This window comes from Stenella coeruleoalba, assembly GCF_951394435.1.
Source record: "Stenella coeruleoalba genome assembly, chromosome: 1".
Classification (NCBI taxonomy): Eukaryota; Metazoa; Chordata; class Mammalia; order Artiodactyla; family Delphinidae; genus Stenella; species Stenella coeruleoalba.
Window position 1 is genome coordinate 150,173,524 of NC_137169.1, and position 15,865 is coordinate 150,189,388.

Genomic DNA, 15,865 nt, shown 5'->3' on the forward strand with positions numbered 1-15,865 from the left:
CATGAGTTCATTCAGCAAATATTTATTGATTGCTTACTATATGCTAGTCAGTGATCTAGGTGCTGGAGGATATAGCAGTGAACTAACTAAATAAAAAGCTCTTCTCTATGGAACTTCCATTATAGTAGAGGAGAAAAGACAATACACAAGTTAAATAAGTAATTTGTTAGGTGGTAATAAATACCATGAACAGAAAAGACAGGTGAGGAGTGAAGGTGGTGCAGAGGCAGCTTATAATTTTAAACATGACAGTCAGCATAAGTCTCTTTAAGAAAATGACATTTAGGCAAAGACTTGAAGGAAGTGAGAGAACAAACTAAGTGAACATCTGGGGAAAGAGCATTGCAGGCACAGCAAGCAGCAGGTACAATGGCCCTGAGGTGGGAATCTGCTTGGCTTACCTGAGGGACAATAAGGAGGCCAAGTGAGTAGAATGGAGTAAGTGAGGTGAAGCTCATCAGGAGAAAGGTAACAGGGACAGCAGATCACATAGAGCTTTGTAAATCAGAGTAACGACTTGGCTTTTACTCAGTGATTATACATTTTGAGCTTAGGAGTGATGTGCTCTAACCATTTTAAATGATTCACTGTTGCTGCTATAGAGATGCAAGGGTGGAAGCAGGGAGACCAACAGAAAGGCTATTTTAATAATCCAGGCAAGTAGTGATGGCTTGGATCAGGGTGTTAGCAGTTCAAGTGGTGACAAATAGTCAGATTCTGTAGGTATCTTGAAGATAGAGCCAATAGGATTTACTGATGTATTGAATGAAAGATATAAAAGGAAGAGTGGCTGGGGTGATTCCAAAGTTTGACCCAAACAGCCAGAAGGATAGGGTTGATATCAGTTGAAATGAGGAATGCTATTGATGGAGCAGATTTTGAGGGTAAGATCAGGAGTTCAGTTTTGAACAGGTTGTTTGATATATCTAGGCAATATCTAAGTAGAAAAGTGATTTATGTATTCAACATCTATGTGGATTTATGGGTCTGGAGTTCAAGAGTTTTGCAGACACTGTTAGTGCTCACCAAATAACCCTGTGCCTGTTTACATTTTCTAGCCCACCTTGGAGTTAGATTAGGGCTATGGCATTAGGTTCCAGATAATTGGATGTGGGTGGAAATGATGTAAACCACTTCTAGGCCCAACCCTTTAAGATATCCCAGGAAATCCTCTAGTCTTTTTTTTTTTTTTCCAGTTTTCCCCTTTCATAGTGGTAGTCTAGGAGGCCGTGTCAAGATGATGTAGGTACGAAATATGTCAGACTATGACATGAAAAAGGTTAAGCACAGAGATGCCAGGGTTTTTTACTGCAGCATAGCCTAGCCGTATTTGACTAATACAATGGAGGATATTCAGGCTGAAGATACAGTTTTGGGGTTTATCAATATATTGAGACATTCGAGTCCATGAGACTGGATGGCATCACTGAAAGAGAAAGTTGAAGTGGAGAAAAGAAAAGAAAGCTTTGAGCCTTGGGGCATTCCAACATTAAGAAGTCATGGAGAAAAGGAGAAACTAAGAAATTAAGGAGGAGCTATCAGTGAGGTAGCAGGAAAAGTAGGAAAATGTGATATCCTGGAAACCCAATAAGGAAAATATTTCAAGTAGGAGGAAATAATCAACTGTCAATTCTTGTTAATGAGATCAAGTAAGATGAGACCTGAGAATTGACCACTAAGTTTAGCAATACGGAGGCCAAGGCTGTTGGTCACATTGGCTAGCAGTGCCAATGGAGTGGTGGGGGTAAAATCCTGACTGAGAAAGATTTGGGAGAGGATAGGAGAAGAGCTGGTGACAGTGAGTATAGTAGCGAGAAGGGTAGTGGGGTCAAGAGAGGGTTTTTGTTTTGGTTTAGGTTTTGGTTTTGGTGACGGAAAGAATTGCATATTTGTATGATGATCCAGTAGACAGGGTAAAGTTGATGATGCAGGAGAAAGAGGGGGCAATTTCAGGAACAGTGGTTTTAATTAGGAAAGGGTGTAGGTATCCAGTTCACAAATGGAGGGACAGGCCTTAGATACCCATATACTTTATCTATGGTGACAGGAATACAGACAGAGTTAATGGGCACAGATGCTTGAAGATGGATAGATAACAGTAGTAGAAGTTTGCAGAAAATCTCTCCTGATTGATATTACCTTTGACTCATTCATCTTCCTCATTCTCTCTTTCCCTCATCACTCACATCTATCAATTATCAAGCCCTGCCTGTCACTATGAGTAATTTTCTCATAAGTGATTCCTCTTTTTTGTCTTTGTTGCTATCTCAGTCATTTGTTTTTTTTTTCCTCCCTGGACTACCAGTACAGTTTACTACCTGGTCTCCTTACTTAGACATGTTTCCCTGAAATTCATCTTCTATACTTCTTCCAGAGAGAACTAGCTAAAGCAAATATTTAATCATGCCACTCTACCATAAGAATGGATAGAAAGTCTTCCATGAGCTGGACTCTACCTAGCTAGTTTCCCAGCCTTTTCTACTGATACATGATGCCTCACTATGTGCTCTGATAACATTATACCATTTGAACTATGAAATTTCTTCCTCTAACTATCATTTTTGCTTGAAAGGCTTACTCACTGGAGTTCCCTTTTACCTTCCCCACTTCTCCTTCTCTTCTCTGCCTTCAGCTAGATATTCGTTATAATTTAAGACTCAGTGACTCAGCTCAAATGCTCTGGGAACACTTTCCAGAGCCCCTCTCCCTTTTATAGCTGAGTTGGATTCTTTTCTTTTCAGTTTCAATACCAACCACCCATGTCATTTCTTTCTATTGTTCCATTTAGCATATCAGTTCATATCTAATTTATCAGACTCTTGAGCTCTTGAGAGCAGAAATTCTGGGTTAGTCATTTTTGAATTCCCAGTACCTAGCACAGTAATTGGTGCAAAGTAGGTGTTTAATAATGATGATATGAACTGAAGAGTGCACTTCTCTGAGAGAGAACATTGAGATTTTTTTTACCACTGGAGGATTAGGCACTAGATAAAACAAACAAAAAAAACAAAGAAAAAAACTAGGTCTCAGCAGGGGAAGGAGTGCCTAGGGTGCCCAAGAAAAGAAGTGGCATGATTAGATGTCTAGAAGATTGAAACTAAAGAAGATAGCAGATTAGCCTGATTGCTCAGAGAACCCATGACAGAGGGATTGTAGGAGGGTAACATAAGAGGGTTAGGGCAGAGCACAGAATCTTAGAACTGTCATAGATGAGAAGTGGGGGGCAGTACGTGCTGGCAGAGGCCTTCTGGATTCCAACAGGGAAAGCTCTGATGGCAAAACTAAATTGGAGTGCCTGATTCATTACTTCACACCTACACACCCTAAGAGATCTCAGAAGCTGTCTTCAGCCTGAGGGCCCCAAAAGCTGAAAGCATTGACTAAAATTTTGAAGTTTTGCTCATAGGAATTTCACTTCCAGTAATTTATCCTCATGGCAGTAATTATCCTCTGCCATGAGGATAAATTTACTGGACAAATTTACTGGATAAATTATCCAGTAATTTATCCTCATGGCATATCTGGACTAATGTCCATACATTTATATAAATGGATATTCACCACAATTTTGTTTATAATAGCAAAAAAAAAAAATAGAAACCTAGGTCACTTGTCTCATATTTTTCTATATTTTTAATTTTGTAACAAGCTTTGTAACTTTTTTATAATCATAAATCTAGAATAAAGTCAGAGAAGCAAGCAAACTAGCACAAAATCACTTGGAAAAGCCTTCCTTGTAGCATTTTATTCATTTTTTTTATAAAACATTATTTATAAAAATTAAGTTAGAGATAATATTTTTGAAATCTCCCCACGTACTATTCCTTACTAGTAATCTAGTTTCTCTCTTTGCGAGCATTCAGTTATTATTGGCACATGGAAAGAAAAGTCATGTCACCAGGGGGAGATAGTTCCTATAACAGGGAGGGGCGCTGAAGGTTGAGGAGAGATTTAGAGAGGATAAAGCAGGGGTTAGGAGACTGTCTGCATCCATGAGAGGAGTCTCAGCTCTCTTACCTACTTATGTCTCAACTTCTAAATTGTAATCTCCCTCAACATGCAGGGACCATGGACCATCCAACTTTCCATAACTAGTACTGAAAACCTAGTGTTGCATATATTTGGGTGCTCAAAAATATTTATTATTAAATGCATGATTAATTAGGCTTCTTTTCATACTTTTATTTTGAAACTTTCAAACTAAGTTAAAATTTTTAGTGAGAATATACTTACAGTTGAACCACAGGGTGAAACTTTTCTCTGAAATCAACTCTCAGTGGGCAGCCATATTTTTCCCAATTATATTTTACTCTCTGGAAAAGGAAAAATGCTTTAGTTATTTTCTATATTTGGCTGATTGACAAAATTATAGTTTTCTTACCAAGTGTTTAGATGGTTGATCCCTCAGATATGACCTGTAAAAAGACACTTTCATTACTTAGAATCTTTCCTCTTCTCAAACTTAAAAATTAAAACCACTACTTTGTTTGGGTAAAGAGGTATCACAAAAGTCAAACAGATAACCATAATTACAAAATACTCCTAAAATATGTGGAGATTAAACAACATACTTCTAAATAACACGCGGATCAAAGACAAAATCTTAAGAGAAGTTAGAAAATATGTTCAACTAAATGAAAACACAACTTATCAAAATTTGTGAGGTGCAGCAAAATCAGTGCCTAGAGGTAAATTTATAGCAATAAATGTATATATCAGAAAAGACTGATGATAATAGGAATAAATACTGATTCTAAATTATTGATACTACATTAATATAAAACTCAATGTTTATGTTAAAAAATACTTCTTACTTTTCAATGATGTAAAAAAAATCATGCTGAAGGCATTCTTTTTTATCAAATCTACAAAAAATAAAACATAATGAAGTTGTAATATCATCATTCCTTACTTACTAGCACAAACATTTAATCATTTAACTCAGTGATTCTTGAACTCGAAAGTATCACAGAATCATCACTTATTGAATTAGAATCTTTGGGGTTGGTGTGTAGTCCTAGCATTTCTATTTTTAAAACTCAGCTTCACAAATGTTTCTGAATGTACCAGAATTTGAAATATACTGATTTATCTCTTATATTTGATACATGTGAAAATTTGTAGAAAATCCATCAAAGTAAAGACAAATTTCTTTGGACTGTTTCATTCTTAATAATTTTTTAAAACACAGAGTTCTAATTGCTACTAGAGACTCAGTTGCGCAGGTAAGGATCTATTTTAAGAATTCACATAATTTCTAGTTAGGGTTTATGCAGACATAAGGCTATCATGGTCTATAAAATGATAGAGTTTTTAGTAAGTTAAATTATTCATTTGACCATTTTTGCTGGCTGCTTCCAGTGTGACTCAGAAGGAACCCCAGTCACTGCTGTGTTTATATAGATATTGGAAGACTAGGACCACCTCCCACCCTGAATTCAAATTAGACCCCAAGAGATGCCCTCCTTCAGTGACAACTCTCCTGTCAGAAGTATCATTGGCCCCATAGGTATCCTTTGCTGATTGTGAAAACTTAGACCAACCACAACCTGAATCCAAGAAATTAGGGTCATTTTTAGAGTTCCAGAGCAGTGGGTCATTGACTGAGAGATCTGGAAAGAGGTCCTGAAATCTGTGTTTTCAGACATGCTCTCCAGGTGATTCTGGCGAGCAACCTAGTTTGACAATTGCTCTCTAAACCTTCCCAGAAACAGATTGATTCAAGCTGTTTTGCATCTCACTGAAGAAGGAAATCTTCATGCAATGATACTGCATGCAGGGGTACTGGGAATTGATTTTGGTAACATGTTGCTTAGAGCAGTTATTCTCAAATTTTAATGGCCCTACTAATCTTGGAAATTTTGTTAAAACAGAGGTTCTGACTCAGCAGGTATGAGGTGAGGCCTGAGATTCTGCATTTCTAATAAGTTCCCAGGTGATGCCACTGCTGGTCCATAGTTTATACTCTAAGGAGCAAGGATGTAGACCATCCCAGAAATAAGATGCTATAAGCTGTTTAATTCCGTTAGCCTTTGTGTTTTCTGGAAAAGGACTTACGGGAAATGCAAATTCCTTGCTGAATGAGATGGGAATATTTAATTATCTGTCCGGCAACTGATTTTAACAATTTACTACTCAAAAGCTTATTAGAATGACAGATGAATAGACCTTTGTTTTGGATGAGAGCAAGCCACTTCATAAATAGATTCAGATAAGAGTCAATGTTACCCCACCCTCACCCTAACCACAGGAAATGAATTTCAATACATTTTTGTCTCCATTATACATTCCACCTCAGTTAAACATATTTGTGTATGCTGACCTTTATTCTCTCCCATGCAGAAGAAAGAGCTGTGGATGACACAAGTTCCAGTGTGCTTCATTGTGAACCATAGTAAAAATCAATAAAAGTCACACCTTGGGATTCTCTGAAGGAAACACTTGTGGTTCTGTTAGGTTTGCTCTAAAAAACTTTCTCATGGAAAAAGGTGCAGGAAACTGAGGCTTCTCTCTTGTGGTTACAAGCAGTTCTCTGACAGAAATGAAATTATAACTGGTTTGAGTAGGATGGACAACAGAGGTAAGTTTTTCTCCCTCTCATTTCTCTGGAAATGAGTTGTACACTGAAGAGCTGAGGGAGGTAATGCAAAGGATGGAAACTGGCTTATGAAAAGGGAAGGTAGAGAAAAATGCTGGTAATGGAGATAGAGGTTAAGTCTGTCTGATCCAAATGTAATATTTGAATATGATTCAAATGTAATATTTGACTTGGCAAAAAAGTTCAAACAAGTCAGGTTTGGACAAATTATCAACTTATAATGAATGGATTTCATATGGACATGTCAGTCATTGGGCTAATATTATTGCTAGTAATTACCGTATAGTTCACCATTCGTTTTTAAACATAAAGAATAAGACAAGTCAAATGCAAATATACTTGCCCTTTAACAGCAATGAATTTATTAGCATCACAGCCAACAGATATTTGGAACACCTAAAGTAAAGTAATTTAGGTGATGAGTTTAGTGGTTCTAATTCACATGATCTAGAATATTACTACAGCTAAAAGCAATTACATTTTAGATTTGAAATAACCTTTTAAATGTAGAGTTTTGTTATACTGCTCTGTGCTGTTTTCCTCCTTCTTCGATCACTTTTTTCTTTCTTTGCTTCCTTTCACCCTTACTGCTCACAAGGCCCAAAGGTTGGGTCTCTGCTTTCTTACTTCGATGTGATCGCTCACTACTACCTCTGCAACCATGACTATCAACTCTGTAGTTCCAGCTTGCACCTGACTCACATGGCAGGTTTCTGTAATAGTGAGTGGGCCAAAAAATTTGTCCAGGTTTTTCCGTAAGATGTTATGGAAACACGAATTTGACTTCTTTTTAGAGTCAGGGTCCTGGTTCTTCCTCAACTGGGATAAGCTACCTATATTTCTACCTGGCTCCAGGACACCTTACTCACTACTGTCTACCCTGCCCACCTCTCCAACCCCCACCCCAGGCTTTCTAATTGGGATTTAGATACTTGCCTTCTGTTTTAAACATGTCCTGTATGTTGCATATTTCCACAAGGCAAATCTAAAAACACCCTTGGGGATCAGGAGGCTGGGGTTAGAGAATGATGTCCAGCCAAGCTTGATGGATTTAAAGAATTGCACCTGCTAAGCCAGGAGCTTTCAGTCTTCATTTGAAAGGCATGCTCCACAGCAGGAGTTCATGGATTTTATTTCTTGAACTATCTGACCTCACCCATAGGACCTGATTTGTTCTCTCAACAACTCTACCCACAGTCCTTGCTGTCCATCATTATTAAATCTTTTCCCATCAAATGTGTTTAGAAACATGTGTCTGCCCTTTATCTTTACTAAATTATCCATATATGGTACATGGCTGGCTGAGGTCCTCAAGTTTTTCATAGTTAGGACACGCCATCACTTGATGATCTTATTTGTAACATCTCTTCTTTTATGGGTCTTAGTTCACAGAAATCATTCCTAGTCTCAGAATTAACAACCATGACTCAGATTAAAATACATGAGTTGACCTGCAGGTGGCTCTGGAACAGGAGCATGGGTACAGAATGTGGGAAGTATGAATAAGACTGTTTTGTAGGGTACCCACTGCTGGAGGGCTGACACATTTTCCTTGGGACAGGACACCTAACAGAGAAATTCTGACATATAGCCCAAATGAAAACAATGAATGTAGTAGTTTTCTTTATTTAATGTTATTCTCTTAAGTACAGAGACAGGCAAAACTGTTTCTGCCTTAGCTCAGAATCCGACACAGCGTATTCCCTCGAACTGGACAGAACAACTGAACTGAGACAGGAATTCTAAAGGCCTTCAACACAGAAATGTTGGTAGACAATATATTAGACAGAGTGTAGTCATCTGTCCCTGGGAAACTTCATCTTGGAAGGAATTACTAACACCCTCTGAGGACTGGTTTACTAGGGTGGCCTCATTGCATTCTGGTTCTTGGTGTACAGTTAAAAAACTGAGATGCAGCCCTGTTGGTGCTGTCAGTTCTATTTGCTGCTCTGCTGCAGGCTATGAAGACTAAGTAACAAAGACAGCAGGCTCATGTTCAAATGGCTCAGTCCATGGTCCATTTGGTCCAGCAGGTTTAACAAGGGCTTAACTTCATCCAACTAGAGAAGAAGTCTGTGGGCCCTCTGTCTATAATATTTATCTGGGAGGCCGATGACTTGCTTACCAGTGGGGATAGGAGCACAAAGAAGGGTCCCTGTGATTGAGAGCATACCTTGTAGTTGTGTACAGGTTTTTATTTTCTTGGCTAGCTAGAGGACCTACCTCCACAAGGCCACATTTTCCTGTTGCCAAAGGGCTATGGCATAGTCCATTATCTTCTACTATATGGCATACTCTCCATTCTATTTCAGTGGGTGGGTCAATACAAACTACCTGAAATGGGCACAGATGGTGGCTGGATTTGAACGGTCCATGTCTTGGGGTGTGCCAAGGAAGAAACCAGTGATATTAGATAATTACTCTGTGACAGGTATCATTCTGGGAATTTTACACAAATAATCTTATTTAATACTCTCAACAAAGGAGATAACTACTGTGAGATGGATATTATATTTCCCCTTTTACAAATGAGGCAGCTGAGACTGAGTGTTTAGGAGCTTCTTGAAGCCAGTAGGTGGTAGGGCTTGGATTTGAACTCAGGTTAGGTTAACATGCTTTTGTAATGCCTGGGCTGGGCAGGATAGGGTGAATGAGAATCCCTAACAAATCTATAAATTAGACAGGAAAAAGATGGAGGAAACCACGGTGCTTCAGGAAGGCATCTTATATGGAATACGGTAGAGCAGTCGAGGAGCTGAAGATAGAAAATGCAGACCAAGTCTGAGGCAGGAACTCGCTAGGTTGCTGTTTTTTTTGCCTCCTCAGCAGAATTAAGCTGGGTAGGCAGCATGGTGGATAAACAGGGGGAGTGGTCAGTATGTACCTGCAGGCAATTTCCTGGGGAAGCAGTGTGTGTCAGCAGTGCTCAAGGATGGATCACGTTTGCCTCAGTTCAAGGCTCCCTTTAAATTCATGGAACCTTGGGACTTCCCTGGTGGTCCAGTGGCTAAGACTACGTGCTCCCAATGTAGGGGGCCTGGGTTTGGTCTCTGGTCAGGGAACTAGATCCCACATGTTGCAACTAAGAGTTCCCATGCCGCAACTGAAAAGATCCCACATGCAATGAAGATCCTGCACGCATCGATGAAGATCCTGTGTGTTGCAACTGAGACCTGGTGCAGCCAAATAAATACATTTAAATTCATGGAACCTTGCCCTGGTAGGAAGAGGTTCTTGGTGCTGGGGTCCTGAAGAGCAGGGACTATGTCTCATTTAACTTTGAATTCTTCATGTAGGTATTCCCCATTGTGCTATGCCTGATATATAGTGGGCGCTCAATATATGTTTATTGATTATTAGTTGGAATGAGAAGGAATAAAGAGAGGAGGCATCCCTCAGTGTGGAACAAAGATTCAAAGGAGGTGGTGGTGGGTGATTGCCTGAACACCCCACTGCTATATCACATTGCTGTGCTTTTGTATATGCCTCTTCCTGCTCAACTTCTACTTACTCTTCAACAATCATTTTACGTATCACCTTCTTTTCACCTTTCCCCTCCCAATCAAAATTGCTTACTTTGTTCTCTGGGCTATTTGGTAACTGTATATCTCACATTCTTTTACACTAGTTTATGTTTTCCCCTTTGGAAGAGACTCTTTTCATCTTTGTAACTCCCATTACTTAGCACACAGACTGAAACATAGAAACGTGGTAGGCACACAATAAAATTTTTTGAATGAAGAAATGATCCAATTTTTTTTTTTTTTTTTTTGCTGTACACGGGCCTCTCACCGTTGTGGCCTCTCCTGTTGCGGAGCACAGGCTCCGGACGCGCAGGCTCAGCGGCCATGGCTCACGGGCCCAGCCGCTCCGTGGCATGTGGGACCTTCCCAGACTGGGGCACGAACTCGCGTCCCCTGCATTGGAGGGCGGACTCTCAACCACTGCGCCACCAGGGAAGCCCGATCCAATTTTTAAAATAAATAAACATAGCATAAATATGGATATGACTGGCAGTCTTCTCTGACAAACCATATCCAACTTTAGCTGTTCTTATTAATTTCAGTTTTCCTCTACACAATTTTATTTATGTTCAAAAACTAATAATTTTACATCTTTGTAAGCATTTATATTCCAATGGTAAACTCATGGAGGGCAGTAATCTAACCTTTTCCAAAGTAATATTATGCTCTCTCTACAGTGAAACATTACAAAATGTTGCTACCTATTAGGGGGAGTGGTATTGAATGGAGTTAATATGTATTATTTAGTTTTACCACCCATGTATTATTGAAGTAAAATTTTCAGTTTTCTACCAATGTCACTTACCTTTTGGGAGACTGGACACGTTTTTGCATGTTCACTAGGTCTAATGTGAACAAGCAGAAGACCTGTGTTCTGGTATCTAGGAGAAACAACACGTACAGGAGATTATAGAATCACAAGGGAGGTAGCCATGAGTGTCCCTTTGTGCAGAACAGATGAAAAGTCCCATTAATATGTTGTGATTGAACTGCCACCCCCCCCCCCCCGACTCATGAGGAATTCTAGAGGCCTGGTGGTGGTGGTGGTGACAGTTCGCAGTTTCTGCTAAGATGCATTGTGGTCATATCCTAAAGTCACTCCCAACTCATGGTATCCCATATTTTGGCCAGCATAGGATAGGCACAAAAGGAAATAAAAATGAGTTTCTATCAGCATTTCAAGCCCTCTGTTTCATTCACACCCTCAGTCTCCTGAGGATGGGGCTTTGCTGCTGACATCTTGCCCTGCTTCCTGACAGTATTACAAGGCCGTAGCCATTGCACAGGTTCCTTCTCTAGCCTCTACAGATTTTTTCCTCCTATTGATAATGCTTTTGGAACAATAGATATTAAGTTATGAAGTTAGTTTTCTGAGCCACATTATGCTGCATAATATGATCTGACTGGAAGCAAAAGAGAGATCAGACATAATGCCTTCGTAGATTATGAAATGCAAGTGAATAATTTTGTGCTCAGGCAAAATAGGAAGGCTCAAAAATTACAGAAGAAAAAAAATCGAAAGTATTATTCCTTCCCTGCCCCTAGTAAGGTTTTTACTTTTTGAAAAATTTGGGAAAAAAACCCCACAAACACACTAACCACAAACAAATGTTCTTTTCCTTCCAATATTCATTATATTTTAATATTTATCATATATTAAGATATAAAATGTACTAAATAAGTGAGGATACAAATAGCACATTTTTATATTTTTAAATCACTGTACCATATTTCATCAACTCTAAGATACATTTTTTATTTCCTTTAACACCTTTGAAAACAGGAAGCATCTTATAATTATGCCAGCTATGGCTTTTTTCCCCAAATTGATGGAAACTTTGAGTTGATATATTCAGTAATATAGTATAGATCTGTAAGAAAAGGACACCAAAGTAAATATTGCATCTTCAATTTTCTACATAATTTTACTTATAGGTAGATTTTTATTTTTTTTTTCTGCCATGGCTGATTTCAAAGCTTTTGGTATTTTTTCTCAAGTCTCGGACTGACCTAAAGTATCCTGGACAATTTGATATATATTGTACAGCAACAGAATTCTGAGTAAATATCCACAAAACCAAAAATATCCAAAGGAACCCACAACATTAGAAGAATCAAGAGAAAAGTTGGTGAGTTAGGGAGGAAGGGATGTATTGAGCCTCTCTTGACTACTGTGTCTAAAGTAGCATTTTTCCTTACACTTCCTGGTCACTCTCTACTGCTTCTTTCTGCTTTATTTTTCTTAATAGCACTTATAATTATTTGGGACCATCTTGTTTATTTACTTGATTACTTGTTTCTTCTCTTCTCTCACTAGAGATATCTCACGACAACAGTACTCTATCTTTCTTTTTCACCATGTGTTTTGAGCACCTAGAGTGCTTGGCATGGAGTGGGTATTCAAACTCATGTGGAGTAGCAGCCTAAAGAAAAATGAACTTTTCCTTAGAAGAACAATGGTATCTTTCCAGAAAACATATTGAGTCGGGACATAATGATAACCTAATGCCTTAAGATACAATTCCATGTTGGTTACCTTCCTCCAGAAATTAAGTGTTTAGGTGCTATCTTATTCCAAGATTCAGAGATGGTGTTTTATCTGACTCTACTCATAATTAAAGACTTTTTGGGATTAGAGTTCTAGTTTTTGCTTAAGGATAATATGTAAAGACTTCGGGATGGGAATGAATGATAAAAGGTGCTCAAAAATTATTGAATTCAGAAATAGCCTGGTGTTTTTTGCACCTTCAGTTGGATGAATAGCACCATCAGATAGGTCATGTTTTCATTTAATTAAAGGAGTATTTTACATTTTTATACAGAATACCATTTTCACATCTTTCCAGACATTTAAAGGAATTTGAAATCTGGATATTTAAAAGGATATGAGGTCATTTAAATAAAAGAATACATATAAATCAGTAACCTGAGTAGCATATTTAATATTGAGTAGGCTCTTTTAAAAGTCTTACTTACTGCAACTTGAAATAATCATCTACTGCCTCATAATTTATATTCTGAGAAAATGTTATTGTCTGAAAAAGAAAATAAAAAAGTTTATGTAAAGTAGGAAAATTGGGAATGGGGACAATGGATACTTTCAAGACAGGTTTAAATCTTTCTTTAGGTAAGAAAAATAATGTATTTAGCACTTTTTTTTCTAATTTCTTTTCTTTTCTATCTCAGAAACGTCAATTATGTAGATATTAGATTTACTTTGTTACATTTCCTTATTTTACTTTTAATTTTATATTTTCATAGTTCTTTTATTTATACTGCTTCTCTCTCCCCCCTCATTTGACTTTTGTTGCAATATTCTTATTTTAAATTTATATCAGCATAGCAAACTTTTCACTTTCTTCTGTTTTCTAATAACCTGTCTCTGGACCTTTTAATTTCTTCTTTGATGTTTTCAAATCACTATAAAATCATATTGTCTGTAATTTTTGAGACTATGGGGAATTATTTGCCAGAATCTTTCTTCTGTTGTTTTTGAGTAATTTCTTAAAATGCCCATTTGCCTTTTGCATATTTCTTGCTATTTTCCTCCCTCCAGGCCATGTTTCATCTCAATTTGCAGAATTCTGTATGGTTGCGATTATCTCAGGGTAAAGCCATTTACAGAACATATATGATTATAGAGGCAGAAAATTATAAACCCCACATTTTTTTTTTTTTCGGTACGCGGGCCTCTCACTGTTGTGGCCTCTCCCGTTGCGGAGCACAGGCTCCGGACGTGCAGGCTCAGCGGCCATGGCTCACGGGCTCAGCCATTCCGCAGCACGTGGGATCTTCGCGGACCAGGGCACGAACCTGTGTCCCCTGCATCGGCAGGCGGATTCTCAACCACTGTGCCACCAGGGAAGTCCCAAACCCCACATTTTTAGAGTATGGTAGCTAGCTACAATTTCTATACCCCTAAATTACTTTTTTGGTAGTTCTTTGTTATATATATAAATATATATAAACATATGTACAACTATTCTATATATAAATATATATTTATAATATAAATATTCTATATATAAATATGCTATATATCTCTAGATCTTTATATATAATATAAATATATGTATATATGTGTGTGTGTGTGTGTGTGTGTGTGTATATATATATATTGATCTCCAGAGAGAGATCAATTGTGAGGATTGGCTAATCTGTTGTGATGAGAACAGAGACTCTGTGGCTCTAAAACTCCTTAGTAAAAAGTTTTATTTCCAAAACAAAGTTTATTTACTCGTATGCTGGATGCTAAGTGGTATGACATAAAATATGCAATCTTTTATGATAAAGTTGAAGGCTGTGAAAGTCATCACATTAAAAATAAATCTAGTTTCATGTTCAAGGAAAGGAACTATCAAATTTACAACTGTATTCTCTTGTATGCCATGCTTTTCTTGATATGTAATCTTAAAAATAACTTTACAAGAAATTTGCCAGAGACAGAAATGAATGAACAATAAAGATGACAGTTAAAAACTCATGGGGAAACAGACAAATCACAAGCACTGAAATTGAAACTGTGATTAAAAATCTTCCAACAAACAAAAGTTCATGACCAGATGGCTTCACAGGTGAATTCTATCAAACATTTAGAGAAGAGCTAACACCTATCCTTCTCAAGCTCTTCCAAAATATAGCAGAGGGAGGAACACTCCCAAACGCATTCTACGAGGCCACCATCACCCTGATGCCAAAACCAGACAAAGATGTCACAAACAAAGAAAATTACAGGCAAACAACACTGATGAATATAGATGCAGAAATCCTCAACAAAATACTAGCAAACAGAATCCAACAGCACATTGAAAGGTTCATACACCATGATCAAGTGGGTTTTATCCCAGGAATGCAAGGATTCTTTAATATACACAAATCAATCAGTGTTATAAACCATATTAAAAAACTGAAGGAGAAAAACCATATGATCACCTCAATAGATGCAGAAAAAGATTTCAACAAAATTCAACACCCAATTATGATAAAAACCCTCCAGAAAGTAGGCATAGAGGGAACTTACCTCAATGTAATAAAGGCCATATAGGACAAACCCACAGGCAACATTGTCCTCAATGGTGAAAAACTGAAACTATTTCCACTAAGATCAGGAACAAGACAAGGTGACCCCCTGTCACCATTTTTATTCAACATAGTTTTGGAATTTTTAGCCACAGCAATTAGAGAAGAAAAATAAATAAAAGGAATACAAATCAGAAAAGAAGAAGTAAAACTGTCACTGTTTGCAGATGACATGATACTATACATAGAGAATCCTAAAGATGCTACCAGAAAACTACTAGAGCTAATCAATGAATTTGTTAAGTAGCAGGATATAAAATTAAGGCACAGAAATCTCTTGCATTCCTATACAGTAATGATGAAAAACCTGAAAAAGAAATTAAGGAAACACTCCCATTTACCATTGCAACAAAAAGAATAAAATACCTAGGAATAAATATACCTAAGGAAACAAAAGACCTGTATGCAGAAAACTATAAGACACTGATGAAAGAAATTAAAGATGATACAAAACAGATGGAGGGATATACCATGTTCTTGGGTTGGAGAATCAACATTGTGAAAATGACTCTACTACCCAAATCAATCTATAGATTCAGTGTAATCCTCATCAAATTAGCAATGGCATTTTTCACAGAACTAGAACAAAAAATATCACAATTTGTATGGAAATACAAAAGATCCCGAATAGCCAAAGCAATCTTGAGAAAGAAATATGGAACTG

The 15,865-nt window shown here is 37.6% G+C and overlaps 1 protein-coding gene across 1 annotated transcript in view; it reads right to left on the bottom strand.

The window, feature by feature from the left end:
* CATSPERE (catsper channel auxiliary subunit epsilon) overlaps positions 1–15,865 on the bottom strand; it is a gene marked incomplete at its 3' end in the record, with an annotated part of 242,258 nt that overhangs the window by 53,201 nt on the left and 173,192 nt on the right. Inside the window, exons 12-17 of the mRNA XM_079916436.1 lie at positions 13,099–13,157; positions 10,928–11,003; positions 6,942–6,994; positions 4,815–4,865; positions 4,382–4,415; positions 4,234–4,313 (exon numbers count right to left, since the gene is read on the bottom strand). Of these exons, the coding sequence (XP_079772562.1) occupies positions 4,234–4,313; positions 4,382–4,415; positions 4,815–4,865; positions 6,942–6,994; positions 10,928–11,003; positions 13,099–13,157 (353 nt within the window). The remainder of the gene's footprint in view (positions 1–4,233; positions 4,314–4,381; positions 4,416–4,814; positions 4,866–6,941; positions 6,995–10,927; positions 11,004–13,098; positions 13,158–15,865) is intronic.